General features: G+C 43.8%; 1 protein-coding gene across 4 annotated transcripts in view; it reads left to right on the top strand.

Annotated features, from left to right (window-relative positions):
- LOC121568703 (cytohesin-1) overlaps nt 1-23301 on the top strand; it is a 99215-nt gene that overhangs the window by 44730 nt on the left and 31184 nt on the right. The window contains exon 1 of one of the 4 annotated variants that reach the window (XM_041879098.2): nt 7823-8099. The exons of 2 other annotated variants lie outside the window; for them this stretch is intronic. In XM_041879098.2, the coding sequence (XP_041735032.1) occupies nt 8072-8099 (28 nt within the window). In that variant the 5' untranslated portion in view covers nt 7823-8071. Of the gene's footprint in view, nt 1-7822; nt 8100-14799; nt 15109-23301 lie in introns of those variants that run through there. One more of the 4 variants, XM_041879100.2, reaches the window with a different exon arrangement.

Below are 23301 nucleotides of genomic sequence, written 5' to 3'. Positions count from 1 at the left end.
TTGATGCCCCACGAGGTGAGATCTTGCATGGAGCCCCAGACCGAGGGTGATTGACCGTCATCTTGAACTTCTTCCATTTTCTAATAATTGCGCCAACAGTTGTTGCCTTCTCACCAAGCTGATTGCATATTGTCCAGTAGCCCATCCCAGCCTTGAGCAGGTCTACAATTTTATCCCTGATGTCCTTACACAGCTCTCTGGTCTTGGCCATTGTGGAGAGGTTGGAGACTGTTTGATTGAGTGTGTGGACAGGTGTCTTTTATACAGGTAATGAGTTCAAACAGGTGCAGTTAATACAGGTAATGAGTGGAGAACAGGAGGGCTTCTTAAAGAAAAACTAACAGGTCTGTGAGAGCCGGAATTCTTACTGGTTGGTAGGTGATCAAATACTTATGTCATGCAATAAAAGGCAAATGAATTACTTAAAAATCATACAATGTGATTTTCTGGATTTTTGTTTTAGATTCCGTCTCTCACAGTTGAAGTGTACCTATGATAAAAATTACAGACCTCTACATGCTTTGTAAGTAGGAAAACCTTCAAAATCGGCAGTGTATCAAATACTTGTTCTCCCCACTGTAAATGCCTGGAGCATTTCAATTTTGGAGAATCTCTTATAAAATGGGTCAAAATCATGTATAGTAACCCTAGGTGTAAAATAGTAAATAATGGCTATTTCTCCGAAAGTTTTAAACTGTCAAGAGGAGTGAAACAAGGTTGTCCACTATTGGCATATCTATTTATTGTGGCCATCGAGATGTTAGCTATTAAAATCAGATCCAATAATAATATCAGAGGATTAGAAATCCAGGGCTTAAAAACAAAGGTGTCATTGTACGCTGATGATTCATATTTTCTTTTAAATCCACAACTAGAATCCCTCCACAGTCTCATAGAGGATCTAGATACATTTTCTAACCTCTCTGGATTACAACCAAATTATGACAAATGTACTATATTACGTATTGGATCACTAAAAAATACAATTTTTACATTACCATGTAGTTTACCAATAAAATGGTCTGATGGTGATGTGGATATACTCTGAATACATATCCCAAAGGAAATAAATGATCTCACTTCAATACATTTTAATAGAAAGTTAGGAAAAATAGATAAGATCTTACTACCATGGACAGGAAAATACCTGTCAATTTGTGGAAAAATCACCCTGATTAACTCTTTAGTATTATCCCAGTTTACCTATTTGCTTATGGTCTTGCCTACGCCTAGCGAACAGTTTTTTAAATTATATGAGAAAAAAATATTCCATTTTATTTGGAACGGCAAGCCAGACAAAATTAAAAGGGCATATTTATATAATGAATATTAATTCGGAGGACAGAAATTATTAAATATTGAAGCGTTAGACCTATCACTAAAAGCTTCAGTCATAAAAAAGTTATACTTAAACCCGAACTGGTTCTCAAGCAAATTAGTAAGATTGTCTCACCCAATGTTCAAGAAAGGCCTTTTTCCCTTTATTCAGATTACAACAACTCATTTGCAGTTATTTGAAAAGGAAATCATCTCCCAAATATCACTATTTCTAAAGCAAGCCATAGAAAGTTGGTTGCAATTTCAATTTAATCCTCCAGAAACGACAGAACAAATAATGCAACAAATATTGTGGTTAAATTCAAATATACTAATTGACAAAAAACCTTTATTTTTTGACAGAAGGTTTAAAAAAGGTATAATCTTCGTAAATGATATCATCGGTAGAACTGGTGGAGTTATGTCGCACATGCAGCTAACAAAAACATATGGAAATGTCTGCTCTACCCAAAATTACAACCAAATAATTGCAGCCTTACCGCAAAAGTGGAAGAGGAAAGTGGAAGGGGGAGAAAGTAAGGAACTTGTCTGTCGGCCTTGCATTAAAGAACATAATTGGTTAAGGAAAACTGTGATAAATAAAAAAGTATATCAGTTTCACTTAAGGACCAAAGGATTGACAGCCGTCCCATATAGATTGCAAAATAGTTGGGAAGAGATTTTTGACGTACCGATCCCATGGCACAGTGTTTATGAACTGACACGCAAAACGACACCGGATTCAAAAATTAGAATCTTTCAATTTAAATTATTATATAAAATTCTTGCTACCAATAGAATGTTATTTATATGGGGGATACAATCTTCACAGCTCTGCAGATTTTGCTGTGAAGAGACAGAATCATTAGATCATTTGTTTTGGTTCTGTCCATTTGTAGCTTGTTTTTGGACACAGGTCCAGGAATGGCTAAAGGATTGCAATATTTACCTGGAGCTAACCTTGCAGATAGCATTACTGGGTGATCTGAAAAGTCATAGTCAATCGATCAATAATATAATAATACTTTTAGCAAAAACATTTATTTTTAATTCACAATCTGTAGAAGCAATGAGAATAGAAAGGTTCAGAACTTTTGTAAAACATCACAGTACGGTTGAAATATATATGGCAAATAGAAATCCTATATGGATGGTGTTAAGAGATAGATGGGAGGTATTGAATAGAGTTGAAGGATGGGACTAATAACAAATAACAACAAATAATAACAAAGATAGCTAATAATGTAAGCATACTATGTCCATAATAAGTATATAGGTTGTATGTTGGGAGCTTTTGGGAAAGAGCACAGTTAGAAAGATATGGCATATAGAAGCAAACCGGATGGACATCATGAAAATGATCGGAGAGGTTGAGAGTAGAAGAAGTTCAGGAGCAAAAAAAAAAATATATATATATATATATATATATATATATATATATATATATATATATATATATATATATAATAGAATTATTGTAAAATTAACTGTGTCCATAAGGTGTAGATAGTAAGTATAGACCGGAAGTAGAGGCCTGGGCATTGTTGTTCACTAATTAACTCCAAGTAGGGAAAGGATGGCGGGGTTGAAAAGTAATAAAGGGGAGTATATATATAAAAAAACATGGGGGATTGGAAGTGATGCAGACAATTACATTGATAGAAGATACAATCTATCTGCAATATTAAGCTGATCCACCCCCCCCCCCAAAAAAAATAAAATAAATAAATAAATAAAAGAAGCATCTCAAGGTCCTGGAGTGGCCTAGCCAGTCTTCAGACCTGAACCCAATAGAACATCTTTGGAGAGAGCTGAAAGTCCGTATTGCCCAGCGACAGCCACGAAACCTGAAGGACCTGGTCAAGACCTACAGGAAACGTATGATCTCTGTAATTGCAAACAAAGGTTTCTGTACCAAATATTAAGTTCTGCTTTTCTGATGTATCAAATACTTATGTCATGCAATAAAATGCAAATTAATTACTTACAAATCATACAATGTGATTTTCTGGATTCCGTCTCTCACAGTTGACGTGTACCTATGATAAAAATTACAGACCTCTACATGCTTTGTAAGTAGGAAAACCTGCAAAATCGGCAGTGTATCAAATACTTGTTCTCCCCACTGTACGTTGTTACTAGTTGGTTGTAATTTGGTTATATGATGTCTTCTCAACCAGTTTTCAACCACAAAACAACGTCATTAAGATACTTAGAATGTTTTTAGACAAAGAAGCTTTACAGTTGTACATCATTGAGAGAACATAATTGAATATGACCTTTTCAGTATTGGAATTATTTCCTGCTTATTTAGAACGTTAAGCAGTTGCGTGATTTAATGTCCAAGAACAAAGACCTTTCTTTACACTCTATCAGCAAGCGTGACATTTACATAATATTTACATAAACATCCAGTTTACATCAGATTTACTGAAGCATCATCTTTGCATCCGTTAATGTGGATCAAGGAGAGGAAGAGTATGAGCGCAACATATTTGCAGTTTTGCCTACTGTTAAGCATGTCAGAACCCCAGTGCATTTTGGTATGAATAAGGTAAGGGGTCTTTTCCTATCACTTGTCTTCGGGTTTATGCAGGGCTTGAGGGGTGAACTGCTTACAGTGAATTGGATCATTGTTCGAACCGGTCAACAACCGCACACAGAGTAGTACATTGTCATCATGTCTATCTCAAGTTGGCATTTGGGAGCACAACAGGGGAATTCAGTGAATATTCCCCAAAGGAGGATTCCCATACTGTGGCCTAGTGGTGACCAACGTGGGACAATGGGACAAAGGTGGTATTTGGTCAGACTTTAAACGAACAACAACTTCTAAATGCGTTATAGCATTCCTAGATGCTTCACAAGTCATTTACAAGTAAAGTCATACTAGAAAATTATGTTTTGTTTCAGGCGGAACTCAGTATACACTACCGTTCAAAGGTTTGGGGTCACTTAGAAATGTCATTTTTTTCTAAAGAAAAGCACATTTCTTGTCCATTAAAATAACATCAAATTGATCAGAAATACAGTGTAGACATTTTTTATGTTGTAAATGGCTATTGTAGCTGGAAACGGCTGATTTTCTATGGAATACCTACATAGGCGTACAGACGCCCATTATCAGCAACCATCAGTCCTGTGTTCCAATGGCACGTTGTGTTTGCTACTCCAAGTTTATCATTTTAAAAGGTGAATTGATCATTAGCAATTAGCACTTTTCCAATTATGTTAGCACAGCTGAAAACTGTTGTGCTGATTAAAGAAGCAATAAAACTGACCTTCTTGAGACTAGTTGAGTATCTGGAACATCAGCAATTGTGGGTTCGATTACAGGCTCAAAATGGCCAGAAACAAATAACTTTCTTCTGTAACTCGTCAGTCTATTCTTGTTCTGATAAATGAAGGCTATTCCATGCGAGAAATTGCCAAGAAACTGAAGATCTCGTACAACGCTGTGTACTACTCCCTTCACAGAACAGCGCAAACTTGCTCTAACCAGAATAGAAAGAGGAGTGGGAGGCCCCGGTGCACAACTGAGCAAGAGGACAAATACATTAGAGTGTCTAGTTTGAGAAACAGGCGCCTCACAGGTCCTCAACTGGCAGCTTCATTAAATAGTACCCGCAAAACACCAGTCTCAACGTCAACAGTGAAGAGGCGACTCTGGGATGCTGACCTTCTAGGCAGAGTTGCAAAGAAAAAGCCATATCTCAGACTGCCCATCTTAATCTTTTATTTTTATTGGCCAGTCTGAGATATGGCTTTTTCTTTGCAACTCTGCCTAGAAGGTCAGCATCCCGGAGTCGCCTCTTCACTGTTGACGCTTATTCTCAAACTGAGATGCTGAAGAGAAAATGGCATCCCCTACCCCCTACCCCCTAGCCCCTACCCCTGGGCCTAGGGCCCATAGACACTTCTGTAGATCTGAAAGGATCAGACCAATATAAGCAGTGTGGTAGCTCCGCCTTGTCCTCTGATAGACTTGGTAGGACATTTACTGTATTGCTTCTAGGCCTACTCTGAGCCATGTAAGCCTAGACCTTCTTCCAGATTTCCACTAGTTTCTAGGGGTTGTTTCAGGATGGGACCAACATCTTCTTCACACCATCTCTCCCAGTTGGTCAGACCAGAGAGAAGCAATAAGGAGAAAGTAGATGGCTCTTTCCCAAGTTGTCTTCCCTTGACTCTTTGCATCCTCTCCTTACCTCGCATTGGAGGAGAAGGTCCGAGGGGAGGGACCTTTAATATTTTCCTCCAATGTGGTTTAAGAAGGAGGCAAGAAGACGAATTGGGAGAGAGTCTACCTGTCATTCCCTCTCTCCCACTTACCCGCCTCCCAAGACTGCTCAAACAGCATTCCTTCTCTTGGGCTTAGTGTTTAAACAGGCAAGGACATCTTCATACCATATCTGACTCACTAATTGCAGTGCCGCAGACGTGCTAGTGTTGTGACACAAGTCTTGCTCATCTTTACCAGAATTAACACAGTATAGTATTGATGTTTAGTGAAGATGTCAGCTGACCGCTCCAAGCGCAGTAAACCTCTGTGGAGCTAAAGAGAAAATGCTGCCACAGAGAGGACTTCTTCTTACCAATATTGCTACAAGAACAGTTACCCAACAGTAGGAAACAGGTTTAATGCATTATGAGACTTGTAATAAGCATGTATGACCCCTTTATCATAATCATCCTGACTAAATAACAGCAGTGTAGAGAGATACAAACTATTATAAAGGCATTATAAAGGTGCATACCCTATATGCATATACAGGAGTAAAGAATCACACCCAAGTGTTACAGAAAGTTGCATTAGTGTTGTAGAATGTGTTGTGCAACCGAACCGTGTCATGGCAGAACCAGTAAGGTGGAATAGAGGTCTCTGTTCAACTATTTGTAAGACTAATTAGCCTATAGTATCGGCTGACTGTCAGTGAACCTATGATGAAATGTGAATCACAGCATAGGGCCTATTCCAGGGGCGGACTGGGACCAGAAATCGGCCCGGGTATTTAGTCACACTGGCCCATTTTTTTTAGGGTCAGACAATTTGAGGCCGGTGTCTGTGCCCATTAACCTCTTGAATTTACTAGTTTCATTTACTAATTTAACTTCCAAAAATATTCTTTAAATACTGTATGTTTTTGTATCTCTCTTTGGCATAATACTGCTACAAGCAAAGGCCTACATTATAAGTAGGCTAAAAATGAAAAAGTGATTTATTTACTTTCCATTCGAGTCCCAGATAGTTTGTGTTCCTGTTTACTGTCTCATTGGATTCTGAGGTAGAGTTGCAGTATTCTGAATTCTGAAGTAGGCCTATGTGACCACACACACACCTCCCATTTGAGTCTGACGGATGTGGTGGAGTGTTGCAGGCAGCAATATTGCACAGATTAGCAATGTACTGCACTATCAGTGTGTAAATCACTTTCCCTGCCCCCACCACCACTCAACTCTGCTGCCTGTTTTCCTCCCAACAACAGCAGGGTGTGTGTGCTTGTGAAACTGAGCTCACATATCAGGCAGCCCAAGGCAACAGGTTGGAATAGAGAGAAATAGTAATGCCTTCTTTTTGTAGGGACTATCTCCTCCATGGTTTGTTGGACAAAGCCTATGGGAAAATGAATGTAGGATTTTTGGATAAACACCGAAAATAAGGTCTGTGGTAAACACAGGCTTCGGAGATCTTATACGTTTTGTTCTATGAGATAATCTTCATTAGCTAACTTCACTTTTTGTGAATTTTTAAGCATTTATGTAATAAAAAAAACACAAAGGCTTCATAATTCATAAAGGTCATGTTAACTGACTGATATTATCTCATAAAACAAAACTTATAAGATCTCCTAAACCTGTATTAACCCCAGACCTTATTTTTGGCGTTTATCCAAAAAGAACTATTCTTTCGCCATTCATTTTTCCCTGATGGCTGAACGAACAAGAGGTATCTCATTTCCGGGTTTTAGGACTACAAACTGGCGAGCCATATTATACCAATGACAGTACAATATAAAGATAGTGAGAAATTGCTTCTCCAATAGAAATCACCGTTCACACTTGTAAGCGAAGTCATGGCGACGTTGGCTTGCTAAACTGATGCCCACAAACGCGTAATCGGGTCTAACGGTCGTCTCGCGCCGAACTGCGCATGTGCATGCCGTCAAATCAAAGGCACTCCTTCGATATAAAGTTGTGTTTCACAAAAATGAAAACGTGTCAGTATCTCACTTTCACGAGGTTGAAGTAATAAAATGTTCAGTTACTTAATATATTGCTCGCATCTAGGTTGTGCCTTTAGATTTCAAGAAAATTAACAACTAAGGAATCATTTTTCACTCATTGACTTCTCAAACCCCCAAACCCGGCCTGGTCTGCTTGGGCTGTTTCACGAACGTTCCCGGAAGATTCGCGGTGTTGCGCCTCTGGGTTTAGAAACTCTGTGATTAAACTGCGTATGAAGCTATACTGGACGTGACGAGCGCGCCATTTGCCGCGCCTCTCCCCGACTAGAGTCACTGCTGCGCAGAAACAGATTGGCTGGTCAAAGTACTCGAAACCACTCCCTTCAACTGCTAACTCCCTTCCTTTGAATAGCAACCCATCATCTATCGTGTTTTATAGACGTGATTCCAGTACATAATAGTAAAAGTTATTCAATTGACAGTTTAAATCGCATTGGTTTCGGATCCGCAAGGTGAGCGGTGAAAACTTTGAAGCGCCCACTCATTTGGAATAGCCTACTAGACCGAAAATGGTTCTCAAGTCGGAAGACGGAGTCGGTAAGTTATTCTAGATAATATGATATTATTCTGATCTGAAATGTATCCGCAAAGTTTGCTCACTTGTTGTCAATAGATAGCCGATTCAATTATGTGTTTTACGAGATGATTTACAGAGCTCAGAAGTTTAGTCTGTAATGTTGCTTTGAGCACGAGAACTCACCCACAAAATGTATTCTACTCTGAGTCGGCGATGGGATGGCCTTGCTTACAATGTTTACTTGCTAAATTGACTAAGAAACAATTCCACCCGGAATGCCACTGATTTACATAGTTTTGAAAACTGATTCCATGCAGCCTACTATTCTAAGGAAAGTTGTTGAGTTTATGATCATATAAATTGTCAATAGAGTTCTACATGATTCCGTTTATTATAATGCGCCCATATCAGTTGTCGCACACATTTATTATTTTGATGATATGTTATTTATTGGCTATTTATTATTTAATTTAGAGGCCTTCAATGTATTACCACAACAAAATAGTACAGGGACAGCCTAATTTTTCTTGAATAAAAATATAGGCCTGTTTCCATGCTTAACATCAGTTATAGGGATGCATTGTAAAACAAAAAAAATATTTTCGAATCTATAGATTACCTGCACATTTGATATATTATTCTGGTTTAACAGGATCTTGTTGTTCAACTGTTGGGTCCTTGTGTTTAGTGTCACTTTGCAGTGAATTAAACCACTATAAAGGTCTGTTCACTAGCAACAGGTGATTGACTGCAGCCTTGCAGTTTCATCAACAAAGGAGACAGTTGGCACATTCAGTAACACTTAGCAAGAGCCTAAAGTGATCTTATATATGTGTAATAATGCTCAGTACTTTAGTAACGATATTGCATTCATGTTTTTGTTGCATAGTAAGTTGTAATGGAGTTGGGTAGGTTTAGTAATTACACGAGGAATTAGGATTATTCTTTAATCTATGTCTTATTCCACCTGGGTAATAACAAAACAGCTCCATTACAATGCCATTACTAATAAATCACAATGTCACATAATGTTATTACAAGAGCAATCACAGTTTTATAAGAGGAACTTCATGTTAAGTACTACCATACATTCTAAAGAGCTCAGCCATATCAAGGCATTGTTCTTCTAAAGAGATCAGCCATATCAATGTGTTGTTCTGCTAAAGAGATCAGCCATATCAAGGCGCTGTTTTGCTAAAGAGATCAGCCATATCAAGGCGTTGTTCTTCTAAAGAGATCAGCCATATCAAGGCGTTGTTCTTCTAAAGAGATCAGCCATATCAAGGCATTGTTCTTCTAAAGAGATCAGCCATATCAAGGCGTTGTTCTTCTAAAGAGATCAGCCATATCAAGGCGTTGTTCTTTGGGTATAATTTCGGTCAATACTTTTATAAGCAAGATCCCCCTCTTATTAGGCTAACAATTTCCTTTAGTCATAACCATTAAATGTGTTATTTTCCTATAAAAATCCCAAAATAAAAGACCCCGTCGCCTTTGATGTCTGTAGTGGAAAGAGTAGGCCTTCATTTTACCTGTATTGTTTCATTTTCTTTTCATCTATGGCTTGGTGAGACTGTGGGCAGTTTTAATTAGCAGTTTTAGCCCAATTCACATCATTATTAATCCTGCTAGAGAAACTGTGAACCCCTCTGACTGATTGACTGAACCTCTCTGACTGACTGACTGATCCCCTCTGACTGACTGACTGATCCCCTCTGACTGACTGACTGATCCCCTCTGACTGACTGACTGATCCCCTCTGACTGACTGACTGATCCCCTCTGACTGACTGACTGATCCCCTCTGACTGACTGAACCCCAGCGACTGCCTTTTTGTTCTCCTGACTTAACAAATACTTTTACCAATATGTTATTGGCCTCATTTCTGGAGGTGGAAATTATTAGATGGTGTCAGCATTAAAGAGTTACCAGAACTGAGCTTGACCTTTTCTCCCAACTGCTACACATTTTCCAGAGGAAACACTGTTATGAAGCTTACCGGTAGTCCCCAGTTACGTTGTTTGTCTACAAGCACAGAACGACGAGAGACCGGAGCCTTGTGAGTCACTCACTGTTGTGCAGCACGCGCCAGGTGATGTAGTTACAGTATGGATTTCACAACTAAATGTTTGCCTGCTAGATATCATATAACTATTAAGTTAACTGTCTAAAATGTGCTAAATGCTCTGCAGTTGTGCATTTGGTTTGCTAAGTTAGTAGCTAGTTATCTAGCTAAGTGGTTAGCTTCTTGCAATCAAGCTCCTCTTGGTAAGAGCAGAGAATCCCCTCCGGATCAAGAGCCTTGCTGTCTAATATTTGTTTTGTGAGTGCAGCAAACCGTTCAAAAGTAGTGCACTAAAATGGGAATAGGATGCCATTTGGACGGAGCCTATGTCTCTAGCCTGGTTACTGTGCTGATAACATTTCCCCATGAGTGGCCCCTTTCTCTCAGGCAGTCACATTGGACGCAGGAGGGCTCAACGGAACCAAACCAGCTCTTTCCTTCCTCTTCTCTCTCTCTCCTTGTCTTCTACAGCAGGTAGCAACAGGCTTTCATTTTTGTCAGGACAGCAGAAGGCACTGAGGGCTGTTAATGGGGCCCAGTGTTACAGCCTGTAATGGCTGCAGTACTGCTGCTAAGCGTCAGTTTTGTTGTGATATCTGTAGCAAAGCATTTCAAGAACTCTGTAAATGTGCCATTCAAATGTGGTGGCTAGGCTGCCCATGCTTTGGTTGTGTAATTCTAGGAACATTATTTGCACTTGATTTGTTTGGGCTGTGGGAGAGGGAGATAAAAGTGAAAGGATGTTTTTTTAATCCATTATCTATAGAGCGGTGCATGCTAGAGTGCCTACCCACAGTATTCACTGATGTGATCTCTATTGTGTGCTCGGAAGTGACTGGAAAAATAGATGACTCTGTCTGTGTGTGTCTGTCTGTGTGTCTGTATGTCTGTGTGTCTGTGTCTGTTTGTCTGTGTGTCTGTGTGTGTCTATGTGTCTGTCTGTGTGTCCTTGTGTGTGTGAAAGAGAGACTATGAAAGGGAGCAGGAGGAAGAGAGACCATAGAAACCATGTTAGAGATGGAAGTGATGTGATGATGCTGGCCCAGACAGTTGTGTGAAGCATTGTTGGTTGGCTTTGGGGTCAGAGTCTGACTAATGACTATAGTCTGGACATGACACATCTCAGCCTGTGATCCATTATACTAGCATACAATACATAACACATATCTTCATTCTACGTCATTTGCAAGTGTGGATACTGGAAAACCAAACGGATCCTGCTTCTCTCAGAGTGGAGGGTGAAGGACAGTGGTCATGAAGGAGGAGGAGGTTGTGTTGGGGTGGGGTGCACTACACCTTTCCCACAGTCAGGGCGTTGACTGACTGCCTCTCACTCTGCGCTTTCTCTCCGCCTCAGAGCTCTGAGAAACGGGCACAACAGGAAGCCAGCAGAGCTCCCAATCAGCCTGGCAGGAAGTGACGTGTGTGTGTGTGGGGGGTGGGGGGGGAGGGTTCTCTAGTCTCCTCCTTCACTAACACCCCTTCCAGGATGTCAGGATGTTTATGTTGTGTGTGTTGGTTTAGCAGAGAGGCCCAGTCTACTTCTGCTCCCCCTGTACCAGAGTAGAGCACCGGTTCTACTGCTGCTCCCCCTGTACCAGAGTAGAGCACCGGTTCTACTGCTGCTCCCCCTGTACCAGAGTAGAGCACCGGTTCTACTGCTGCTCTCCCTGTACCAGAGTAGAGCACCGGTTCTACTGCTGCTCCCCCTGTACCAGAGTAGAGCACCGGTTCTACTGCTGCTCCCCCTGCACCAGAGTAGAGCACCGGTTCTACTGCTGCTCCCCCTGTACCAGAGTAGAGCACCGGTTCTACTGCTGCTCACCCTGTACCAGAGTAGAGCACCGGTTCTACTGCTGCTCCCCCTGTACCAGAGTAGAGCACCGGTTCTACTGCTGCTCCCCCTGTACCAGAGTAGAGCACCGGTTCTACTGCTGCTCCCCCTGTACCAGAGTAGAGCACCGGTTCTACTGCTGCTCCCCCTGTACCAGAGTAGAGCACCGGTTCTACTGCTGCTCCCCCTGTACCAGAGTAGAGCACCGGTTCTACTGCTGCTCCCCCTGTACCAGAGTAGAGCACCGGTTCTACTGCTGCTCCCCCTGTACCAGAGTAGAGCACCGGTTCTACTGCTGCTCTCCCTGTACCAGAGTAGAGCACCGGTTCTACTGCTGCTCCCCCTGTACCAGAGTAGAGCACCGGTTCTACTGCTGCTCCCCCTGTACCAGAGTAGAGCACCGGTTCTACTGCTGCTCCCCCCTGTACCAGAGTAGAGCACCGGTTCTACTGCTGCTCTCCCTGTACCAGAGTAGAGCACCGGTTCTACTGCTGCTCTCCCTGTACCAGAGTAGAGCACCGGTTCTACTGCTGCTCTCCCTGTACCAGAGTAGAGCACCGGTTCTACTGCTGCTCTCCCTGTACCAGAGTAGAGCACCGGTTCTACTGCTGCTCCCCCTGTACCAGAGTAGAGCACCGGTTCTGATAGGCACCGTACACATGATAACACAAACGTATACGTAGGGGCTCGCACGGACACACATACGCAAGCACACACAAACAAGCACACACAAACAAACACACATACCCTTAGAAGTTCCTTTCTCATATAGGTCAGCTAGAGTAATTTCCTCTGGCCCAGTTGAAACCCCATGGGCTGGATCATAAGACCACATCTCTAGCTAGTGAGTAAATCATTATGATCCTGTAAACCTTAAAGGGAAACTTCAAAATGTTTCAACTTCATATTCATCATCTCCAGCACCACCCCAACATCAACATACAGTATGTGAAAATGGCGCGTTTCTATGTCTTGTAGTAAAAAAGATAGAGGAAGATAAGTGTTATGTTGGGGTGGTGCTGGAGATGGTGAATATGAAATAGAAACATTTAGAAGTTTCCCTTTAAAGGAGAGCTCCTAGGGGGCTAATGACTAGCTATTGATGAAGGCCCCAGAAGGATCTGTTTTGTGTGCATATAAACCACTGTAGGAGCCTTTATATCAAAGTTGTGATATGACTTTTTTCATCATCTCACTGTGTATAGTCACTTCTTAGTCAACGCCGGTTCAGGTTTGGGACAGACCTGAGATCAGCCAGCTAGCTTTGCTCTCTTTCCCCCTCACTGCGGAGCTGTTTCAGTTGGCTGACCCCAAGTCTCATCACAACAGTAGAGACACAGGAAGAGGAAGGGGAAGTGAACACAGAATCGACCCCTAAACCCTACGCCCTATGCACTTGTGGAGATCTGAGAGGATTTGACTGGTATAAGCAATATGGTGAAACTTCCACATAGCCTATCAGAGGGCATGGTGAAGCTGTCATCATATTAACTACACCTGTTAAATCCTCTCTTAGGTCTCCACAAGTGCATAAGGCATAGGGTTTAGGGGCCGATTTGGGATTGAGCCAGAGAGTGGGAATCAGGGACTTCAGAGTGGCTCAAGCCGACTCATCCAGCTAGCACTGGTTAATATGGGAGGTCTCTCTCTCGGTCTCTCTTTCTCTCCGCCTCCGTCTCTCTCGCTCTCTCTCTCCGTCTCTCTCTCTCTTTCTCTCTCTGTCTCTCGCTCTCTCTCTCCGTCTCTCGGTCTCTCTCCGTCTCTCTTTCTCCGTCTCTCTTTCTCTCTCTCTCTCTCCGTCTCCATCTCTCTTTCTCTCTCTGTCTCTCGCTCTCTCTCTCCGTCTCTCGGTCTCTCTCCATCTCTCTTTCTCCGTCTCTCTTTCTCTCTCTCTCTCCGTCTCTCTCTCTCTTTCTCTCTCTCTCTTTCTCTCTCTGTCTCTCGCTCTCTCTCTCCGTCTCTCTTTCTCCGTCTCTCTTTCTCTCTCTCTCTCTCCGTCTCCATCTCTCTCTCTCTCTCCGTCTCTCTCTCTCTCTCCGTCTCTCTCTCTCTCCGTCTCCTCTCTCTCTCTGTCTCTCTCCATCTCTCTGAGACGGTAGAGTACGTAGCTATGACTCAGACTGGTGACAGAAGCCCAGACTCATAGGCCTGACTCACAACAAGAGCTCATGTAGCCTAGTGCCCACTCACTGTCCCTCTAGAGATGGTAAGAGATGACTTCACAGAGTCACTAGTCAAACAAGGACATTATGCATTCACTTTCAAGCACGATTCCTCTTGTATTTATAAATGTATTCATGCATTCTTCATCGCAGTATCACAGAGTAGGAGATTGTCATAGCCACGGAGATTGTACTTTGATAACTGTCAGTACAGTGTTATGATATCATGGAACATACATTCATACATAACAGTCACGTTTGTTGTGTTGAAAGGCCCCATATTTACCTGTTGGATCTCTTCTTAAGAACTGAATACAAGTTTGAGCTTGTTATGCCTGAAGACTGTACCTTATCAGATGAAGAACTGTGTGTGTTTCAGTGTGAGTGGGGGGAAGAGACAGAGACAGGCGGAGGAGAATAAAGGAAGAAGAAGAGAAGGAATAGAGAATGGCCACTGGGTGGAGCCTGTATGTTAATGATAGCCACGGCAGAGGAGAGAGAGAGAGAGAGGGAGCGAGAGAGCAAGCGAGGGACTGAGCGAGAGGGAGGGAGGGAGGGAGGGATGGGGATGGGAAGGAGGGAGAGGGAGGGAGAGAGAGAGAGAGAGAGAGGGGTGCGTGAGTAAGTGTTTCTCTCCAGTCTCCAGATGGACTGTGGCTGGCTGTGTGCTTGGAGCAGGCAGGCTGTGTAGTGAGTGCTGTGTGGTACAGTAGGGTAGACAGACAGCGCCTCTCTCTTTCTCGTCTGCTGGAGGAGCCGGCTGCCTCACTCCCTCTCTCCCTCGCTGGCAATGCTGTCGCTAGCCTCAACAGCCCGGACTAGCTGATTGACAGACACAGGGATTTATTCTATCTTTCATCTCTGAAAAGAGAGTGAGGTGCCCAGGGGATAGGAGAGGGGGAGGAGAGGAAGATAGGAGTTTTTTGGAAAAGACAGAGCTGACATACTTTTAAGGATTGTTCACCCAGGTTAGTTATTTTTGATTTGTCAAAATGTGATTATTGTAATTATAAGCTATCAGTAGCATTTAATTCATTGGGTCTGTGTGTGGTGTGTTTGTGAACACTTTCTTTAAAAGCCAATACAAAATTAAACTCTGTACCATTTTAATGTGTGTGTGTGTGTGTGTGTTTGTATGTAGGCCTATTAGTATACATGTCTGCATGTGTAAACATGCGTGTGTGAGCATGCGTGTTTGTGTGTGCATGTGTATGCATGCGTGTGTTTACACACACACACCACACACACACACACACACAATCCATTTTCATTGCTGCAGTAATAACATCAGCCAGGCTGGAGATAATGCTTCTAAGTCAGATCAATACAATCCTGATGAACGATGGACCTGCTACTCAATACAATACAATACTATCCTGTTACGAGCACTGGGGGGTTAAGTTAGAATCCAGGCTTTTATGAGCAAGTTGTAAAATGGTGGTTAGTTCAGGTTCCGCTACATTATACCAGGGTATAAGATGATACCACACTATAACATGGTCTGTAGGGTTTTTTTGGACAGTGGTGGTGTTGTGAGGGGGAATTCAGCTCTGCTTTGGTATTGGTCAGAAATGTTAGCCTGGTCCCAGATCTGTTTGTGCTATGGTTGGCTCCCGAGTGGCGCAGTGGTCTAAGTCACTGCATCTCAGTGCTTGAGGCGTCACTACAGACCCCCTGGTTCGATTCCAGGCTGTATCACAATCCGGCCGTGATTGGGAGTCCCATAGGGCGGCGCACAATTGGCCCAGCATCGTCCGGGTTTAGCCGGTGTAGGCCGTCATTGTAAATAAGAATTTGTTCTTAACTGACTTGCCTAGTTATATAAAGGTTAAATTAAAACATTTAAAAAAATAAACATAAACAGATCTGGGACCAGGCTAGTGGTTGGTAAGAAAGCACAAACAGGTCTGGGACCAGGCTAGTGGTTGGTAAGAAAGCACAAACAGGTCTGGGACCAGGCTACATAAATGTTCCTGGGACTGAGAAAAAGAAAGCCCCTAGAGCCAAGGGTACGGAACTTAGCGGAACTTTCCTTGTTGAAGGAATGTCACTGTCCTGACAGATCTTCTACACCAGAGTATGTGAGCGGAGTTGAGCGGTCAGAAATCCCGCTCCTCAGAAGCATGGCTCTCGACCTTCGCCTCTCCTGAGTCCGTAGGGGAGTTGCAGCGATGGGACAAGACTGTAACTACCAATTGGATATCATGAAAAGGGGTAAAAACTACACACATTTTTTATTTTATTTTAAATATAAAAGATATCCGGCTCCTCACTCATGGCGCTCCACATCCTTTCCAACCGCTCCGCTAAAAACCGCTCCTCGCTCACAAAAAAAAACTGCCATTCCAGTCATTAAAATCACAAAAACACCCATCTACTTTTGTGACTACCTGGACCTACCATTTGGTTTTGAAGTATTGAAACCAAACTATATGATTTGAATGAAAAGTATTATAATAAACAACATGAAACAGTGACTGTAAGAAGAGCTCATCATTTCAAATAGGCTACAGGTCAAATTAAACAGCATTTAAACACTCTAAATAGGTCAGGAGCCAGACAGGGAGCCTAAGAAGGAACGAACATGAATTACTTAGGCTATATTATTTATATTATTTCAAGACTATAGCATCCAAAGAAATACATTGTGAAGCATTTGCGAGCGACACACTAGACTGGCAGGGACATAAAGTGCTCAGCATTTAAACAACATTTAGTTGTATTAAATCATTATAGTCTATAAATTGTGCATATAGATTGTGACTTACTTAAAATGAATGACAAATTAAATGAAAAATAAATACTTTGCTACAATGACACACTTAGTTATCTATCCACCTCGTTCCTTTCTTTTAGCATGTGCACGTAGTAAGTACACCATTATGCTTTCGGGATACGTGTCTTTTCAGATTCCACACTGATTATTTAGTTGTGGACCCTACATCACCACACTCCCTCTCTTGGTCCTCATCTTTGTAAGTCACCTTGATTTAGCACCTGTGTGTTTTATCCATTTCTTTATGAAAATATTTAGCTAACTCTATGACAGTAGCTAAAGCAAGGGGCTATAGCAGAACACTAGTAGCCTACAAATGCATGCTGGGCCGGACATGCCCTGAGCTGGTGAAGTGAGCACTACTGGAGCGAAATTGGAGCGGGCGAGAAGGCCGACACTCCTGCCTTTGGGAAACTCGCTCCACGCTCCAGTCAAAATGGGCACGCTACACTCCTCGCTCCGCTGACATACTCTGTTCTACACACAAAGGGGATCTGTGATCATCCCACTGACTCTTCCCACAGCTTCTGTGTTCTCCTGCCATCCACCCATTCACTGTCCCACACCTCCCCAGACAAACACAGAGCTTGTTCTCCTTCAGCCTCCCCGTTCCTCCTCCCCTCCTCCTCCTCCCTACCACCTCCTCACCAGGTCAGGTAGAGACTGAGTCCATAGTGACTCTGTGTGGTCCAGAACTGATGATATCATCATGCTGGTTCTGTCCGGTCCTGTGCTGAATCACAGGGTGAAGGAGAAGGAAGTAAACTGAAGTGTGTGTGTGTGTGTGCGTGTGTGTGCGTGTGTGTGCGTGCGTGTGTGTGTGTGTGTGTGTGTGTGTGCATGTGTGTGCATGCGTGCGGGGCACGTGCGGGGCTTACCGAGAGGTGACACAGGTCAGCCAAAAGGTCAGTGGGCCGGAGGTAAAGAGGAGGCCCTGTTTTGGGGACCGTGCCCAGTGCCACATTGTCTGCATCACTGACTCACTGGCATTCCTTTACAACTCCTCACTGCTGCTGTTCTGTCTTGTAAAGGGGGTCTAGTCAAGGGGTGGGTGTCTGTGTGCGTGAATGCGTGCATGTGTTGGAGGGGGCCACTCTTCCCAAATATATGAAGAGGAGGGGACAGGGAGTCTATAGCTGCAGTACTGAAGAGATCCAGTGAGATGTGGAGATTAAAAAGCAATGACCAGTCTCTTATAAATCACCTTAGTTGTTCAGGCAGACAACAGCTCTGGTAAATGAGATCCCATATCAATAGACCTCTAGCTAATAGAGTGTGCTATGGGTGTGTCTATCTATGTATCTGTTTAAATGCATCGTGTTTCACCATGAAGTGAAGCATGGTGGACACTAGGCTCCCTGATTGGTTTAGGCAATTCTATAGAGACTTTGGTGGGGAGGGGTACTGAACTGGACCTTAGCTATGCTTTTAGCTGGGGTGGATGGATGCTCTCCTCTACCCTCCTGCACAGGCCATGAGGTAGAGGGGGAAGACAGACAGACAGAGAGGACCAGGGCTCACTGTGTGGTTACATTGGGTTAGGGGGGTGGGGGAAGACAGACAGACAGACAGACAGACAGACAGACAGACAGAGGGCACCAGGGATCACTGTGGTTACATTGGGTTAGGGGGTGGGGGAAGACAGACAGGGAGGGAGGACCAGGGATCACTGTGGTTACATTGGGTTAGGGGGTGGGGGAAGACAGACAGACAGGGAGGACCAGGGATCACTGTGGTTACATTGGGTTAGGGGGGTGGGGGAAGACAGACAGGGAGGGAGGACCAGGGATCACTGTGGTTACATTGGGTTAGGGGGTGGGGGAAGACAGACAGGGAGGGAGGACCAGGGATCACTGTGGTTACATTGGGTTAGGGGGTGGGGGAAGACAGACAGGGAGGGAGGACCAGGGATCACTGTGGTTACATTGGGTTAGGGGGGTGGGGGAAGACAGACAGACAGGGAGGACCAGGGATCACTGTGGTTACATTGGGTTACCAAATGTCACCCTATTCCCTTTAAAGTGCACTACTTTTGACTAGGGCCCATAGGGGTGCACTATATAGGGAATAGTGTGCCATTTAGGATGTACCCATGGAGGAGAAACACGATGCAGCACAATGAAAGGAGTGTCTAGTCCTGGAACACTTACTGATTACTCCAATGCACACACACTGATTACTACGCATTACTACACATCCTTCCTACACACACAATAATACAAGTATTTGCTATATTCACAAAGCTTTCATATCTATGTTAGGCTACACCCAGTCAGCACACAGCTGTTGTCAGTCAGTGGAGTTTCCATGTGTCTGATATGATTTCAGTAAAGCCTATCAGAGTATTAGACAGGTGTTGTGGTGCTGAGAGAGAGAGAGACTGTGCCCCTCTGGGTTGGGTTGGGGTATACTACCCACTCAGTACCCCTCTAGGTGGGTACAGGCAGTGGTATCAGGGTACAGAAGATTTCTGTCCAACAATACCCCAGAGAGCGCAACTGCCCCAGGAATTTGGCCTTAGCAGCGAGAGGGACCTGGGACGGAACGAACACAGCGGCTTATTTTGGCGGTCACGTTTTTTAGATCAACCTCCGAATTGGGTCAAATCAGATCAGGGGAGGTGGAGAGGGAGAAAGAGAGAGAGATTTCCTCTGAGCTGTCCTTTGGAATTTTAATTTCCAGATTTCCTGAGGAGATTCTCCAGTGATCTGGACTGAAACCAGTCGTTTGGTATCTCTCCTTCCAAGATGGCAATCTGAGGGGGGAGGAGAGAGATTAACTTGATTGTGGTCCATAGTGTTGCAGGACGTTGTGAAATACTGAGGTTTGTGTTCGTTCGTTCTCGTGACAACAAGAATAGAAAAAGTCCCCTGATCTGTTCTGTATATGTCACATATACCACTGCAGACTCGTTTACCAAACTGCTCCCCAACAGAGCAGCTGAAACCCTGTCTGGCTGGACTCAAAATCTATTGGGAAATAAAACAACAACCCACATAAATGGGTCAGTTAGAAATCAGGGTTAATTTAGGCTCAATAAAAGTGAGAGCTAAAGCTCAGCTGCTAGCTGTAGCAGATCAAACCTCAGATTAGTGTGTAGCAGCACCAGACGTGACCTCTCTTTGTCATTCACTGGATTGTCTATAGCAGTAACTCCAACCCTGTTCCTGGAGAGATACCGTCCTGTAGGTTAACTCCAACCCTGTTCCTGGAGAGATACCGTCCTGTAGGTTAACTCCAACCCTGTTCCTGGAGAGATACCGTCCTGTAGGTTAACTCCAACCCTGTTCCTGGAGAGATACCGTCCTGTAGGTTAACTCCAACCCTGTTCCTGGAGAGATACTGTCTTGTAGGTTAACTCCAACCCTGTTCCTGGAGAGATACCGTCCTGTAGGTTAACTCCAACCCTGTTCCTGGAGAGATACCGTCCTGTAGGTTAACTCCAACCCTGTTCCTGGAGAGATACCGTCCTGTAGGTTAACTCCAACCCTGTTCCTGGAGAGATACTGTCTTGTAGGTTAACTCCAACCCTGTTCCTGGAGATACTGTCCTGTAGGTTAACTCCAACCCTGTTCCTGGAGAGATACCATCCTGTAGGTTAACTCCAACCCTGTTCCTGGAGAGATACCGTCCTGTAGGTTAACTCCAACCCTGTTCCTGGAGAGATACTGTCTTGTAGGTTAACTCCAACCCTGTTCCTGGAGATACTGTCCTGTAGGTTAACTCCAACCCTGTTCCTGGAGAGATACTGTCCTGCAGATTTTAACTCCAACCCTAATCTAGCACACCGGATTCTAATAATTAGCTGGTTGATAATCTGAATGAAGTTGGAGCGAAAACCTACAGGAGGGTAGCTTTTCAGGAAAAGGGTTGGAGGGTATCTCTCCAGGAACAGGGTTGGAGGGTATCTCTCCAGGAATAGGGTTGGAGGGTAGCTCTCCAGGAACAGGGTTGGAGGGTAGCTCTCCAGGAACAGGGTTGGAGGGTAGCTCTCCAGGAACAGGGTTGGAGAGCCCTGGTCTAAAGGGCTTTTCACCATTACTGAGTCAAACCAACCTTTACTGAGCTGGCCTGTTTACACGTCCACAATAGTGGCTAGAACCGGGATGAAAAGGAAAATGTGGAAAGATCTGAGCCAGCACAGTACGGTTTGGGTTGGCCCTAAAGAGGCATCCGATGTCTGAGCCAGAACAGTACGGTTTGGGTTGGCCCTAAAGAGGCATCTAATGTCTGAGTCAGCACAGTACGGTTTGGGTTGGCCCTAACGTGTGAAAGAGGCATCTAATGTCTGAGTCAGCACAGTACGGTTTGGGTTGGCCCTAACGTGTGAATGAGGCATCTGATGTCTGAGACAGAACAGTACGGTTTGGGTTGGCCCTAACGTGTGAAAGAGGCATCTGATGTCTGAGACAGAATAGTACGGTTTGGGTTGGCCCTAACGTGTGAAAGAGGCATCTGATGTCTGAGTCAGAACAGTACGGTTTGGGTTGGCCCTAACGTGTGAAAGAGGCATCTGATGTCTGAGACAGAACAGTACGGTTTGGGTTGGCCCTAACGTGTGAAAGAGGCATCTGATGTCTGAGCCAGAACAGTACGGTTTGGGTTGGCCCTAACGTGTGAAAGAGGCATCTGATGTCTGAGCCAGCACAGTACGGTTTGGGTTGACCATAAAGAGTGAAAGCGAAATTTGATGTCTGTACCAGAACAGTTTGCTTCGGCTCGGCACGGTAGTGTGAATCCCTCAGTAAATTCGCTCTCTTTGACCCAAACTTTATCTCCCTACCCTTCCTGTGAGCCACCCAGAGGCCCCTGGTGTTGCTGTGGCCAAGAATATATAGTCAACAGAGTTAGTTTTTAATGGCTGTTCTACGTGGTAGATAGTGTTACTGTTTTATTATGGAGAGTTTCAGAGGAAACAGAATGGAGTGCTGACACAGCAGGGGTGAACAGTAAGCCTGAAGGGGGTGTGTGATTCCCCTGGATGACCTGCTTTCCAGGCAGTACTAGGCCCTAGAAAACAGGATGTGGGCGGTGTGCGTCTCTCTCTCATCCCACGCAGACACACACAAACACTTCACACACACACATTTCACACACTTCACACACACACATTTCACACACTCGCCTCTCCCTCTGGTTGGCTACTGTAAGACTGAGAGTGTCTCGTTCACTGGTTTCAAAATGTTGATGACTATCATCACGCTGACCTCTGACCTCTGCAGATGTATTGAACTGTTCGAGTAAATGCAGGATGTTTCTGAGATACAGAGAGGGGAGATTATGAGTTGTCCATCTGATGATGAATATAATGCTATTTCAGTTATCTCATGAATATGTAATGGAACTTCTCTTCACCCCCCATCTCCCACTCTCATGTCTCTGTCTGTTTCTATTGTTGCACATTGTGTGTGTGTGTGTGTCTGTCTGTCTATTTGAATGGTAAATCTCTATTGATAAACTGCGTGAATCAAAGATGTAGCCTAGGCCTATTCACATGAATGCATATTCAATAGGAGTGAGTGCATGCATAGAGTTATTGAGCTTGTTTTGGCTGATTTCATGGGTCTACAGATGAAAAACAATCTGTTTCCCTTCCATTTGGGACTTATTTTATTGTACTGATCAACCAAACCGTTTTTCATGTTCTAGTATCAAAAAAGTACTGAAGTGTCGGTATACCATGCAACACTAGAAAGGACAAAGCTACAAAACAACAAGACAACAATTGTACCTGGGTACTCCTACTCAATATGGCTGACATGATACGGGAATGTCCTTTAGTGAGCTTTGTGTCAGTTTCTTCACACTGATTTACAGACACAGACACAGACACAGACACAGACACAGACACAGACACACACACACACACACACACACACACACACACACACAGCTCTGCTGCTTCCCCTACTGTGGCAGCAGGCGGAATCTTTTATGTTCGTTATTTGCCAGTGGCCTGATCAATGACAGTCAAACAACAGCAATCACAGGCAATATTCACCCAGTATCCCAACACAGTCCCCCTCAGCAATTAGTTGAAGTGGATGGGTTTTCCCAACACCCCCCCACCTCTCTCTCTCAGGGTGTTTCCCAAATGGAAGAGTATTTCCTTTATAGTGCACTACTTTTCAGTAGGGCCCATGTCAAAAGTAGTGCACTATAAGGGCAATAAGGGGTCATTGGGGACATAGGCTTATATTCTGAGAAGGGAAGTGAGTGTGACATGGCACTGATGTCACAACAGGAACGGACTACTCCCTCATGTGGTTCTTTGTCTGATGTGAAGCAGAGGGCTTGTCTTGACCTGCGGCTAGGGCTGTGTGTGTTTCTGATACGGCCCTGAATAGCCTGCTGTGTAAATGTCTGGGGAAGAGGATTCCTATAG

The sequence above is a fragment of the Coregonus clupeaformis genome, unplaced genomic scaffold (genome assembly GCF_020615455.1).
Source record: "Coregonus clupeaformis isolate EN_2021a unplaced genomic scaffold, ASM2061545v1 scaf0164, whole genome shotgun sequence".
NCBI lineage: Eukaryota > Metazoa > Chordata > Actinopteri > Salmoniformes > Salmonidae > Coregonus > Coregonus clupeaformis.
Note: the sequence above shows the minus strand (reverse complement) of the source record. Positions and strands in the feature narration are given on the sequence as shown.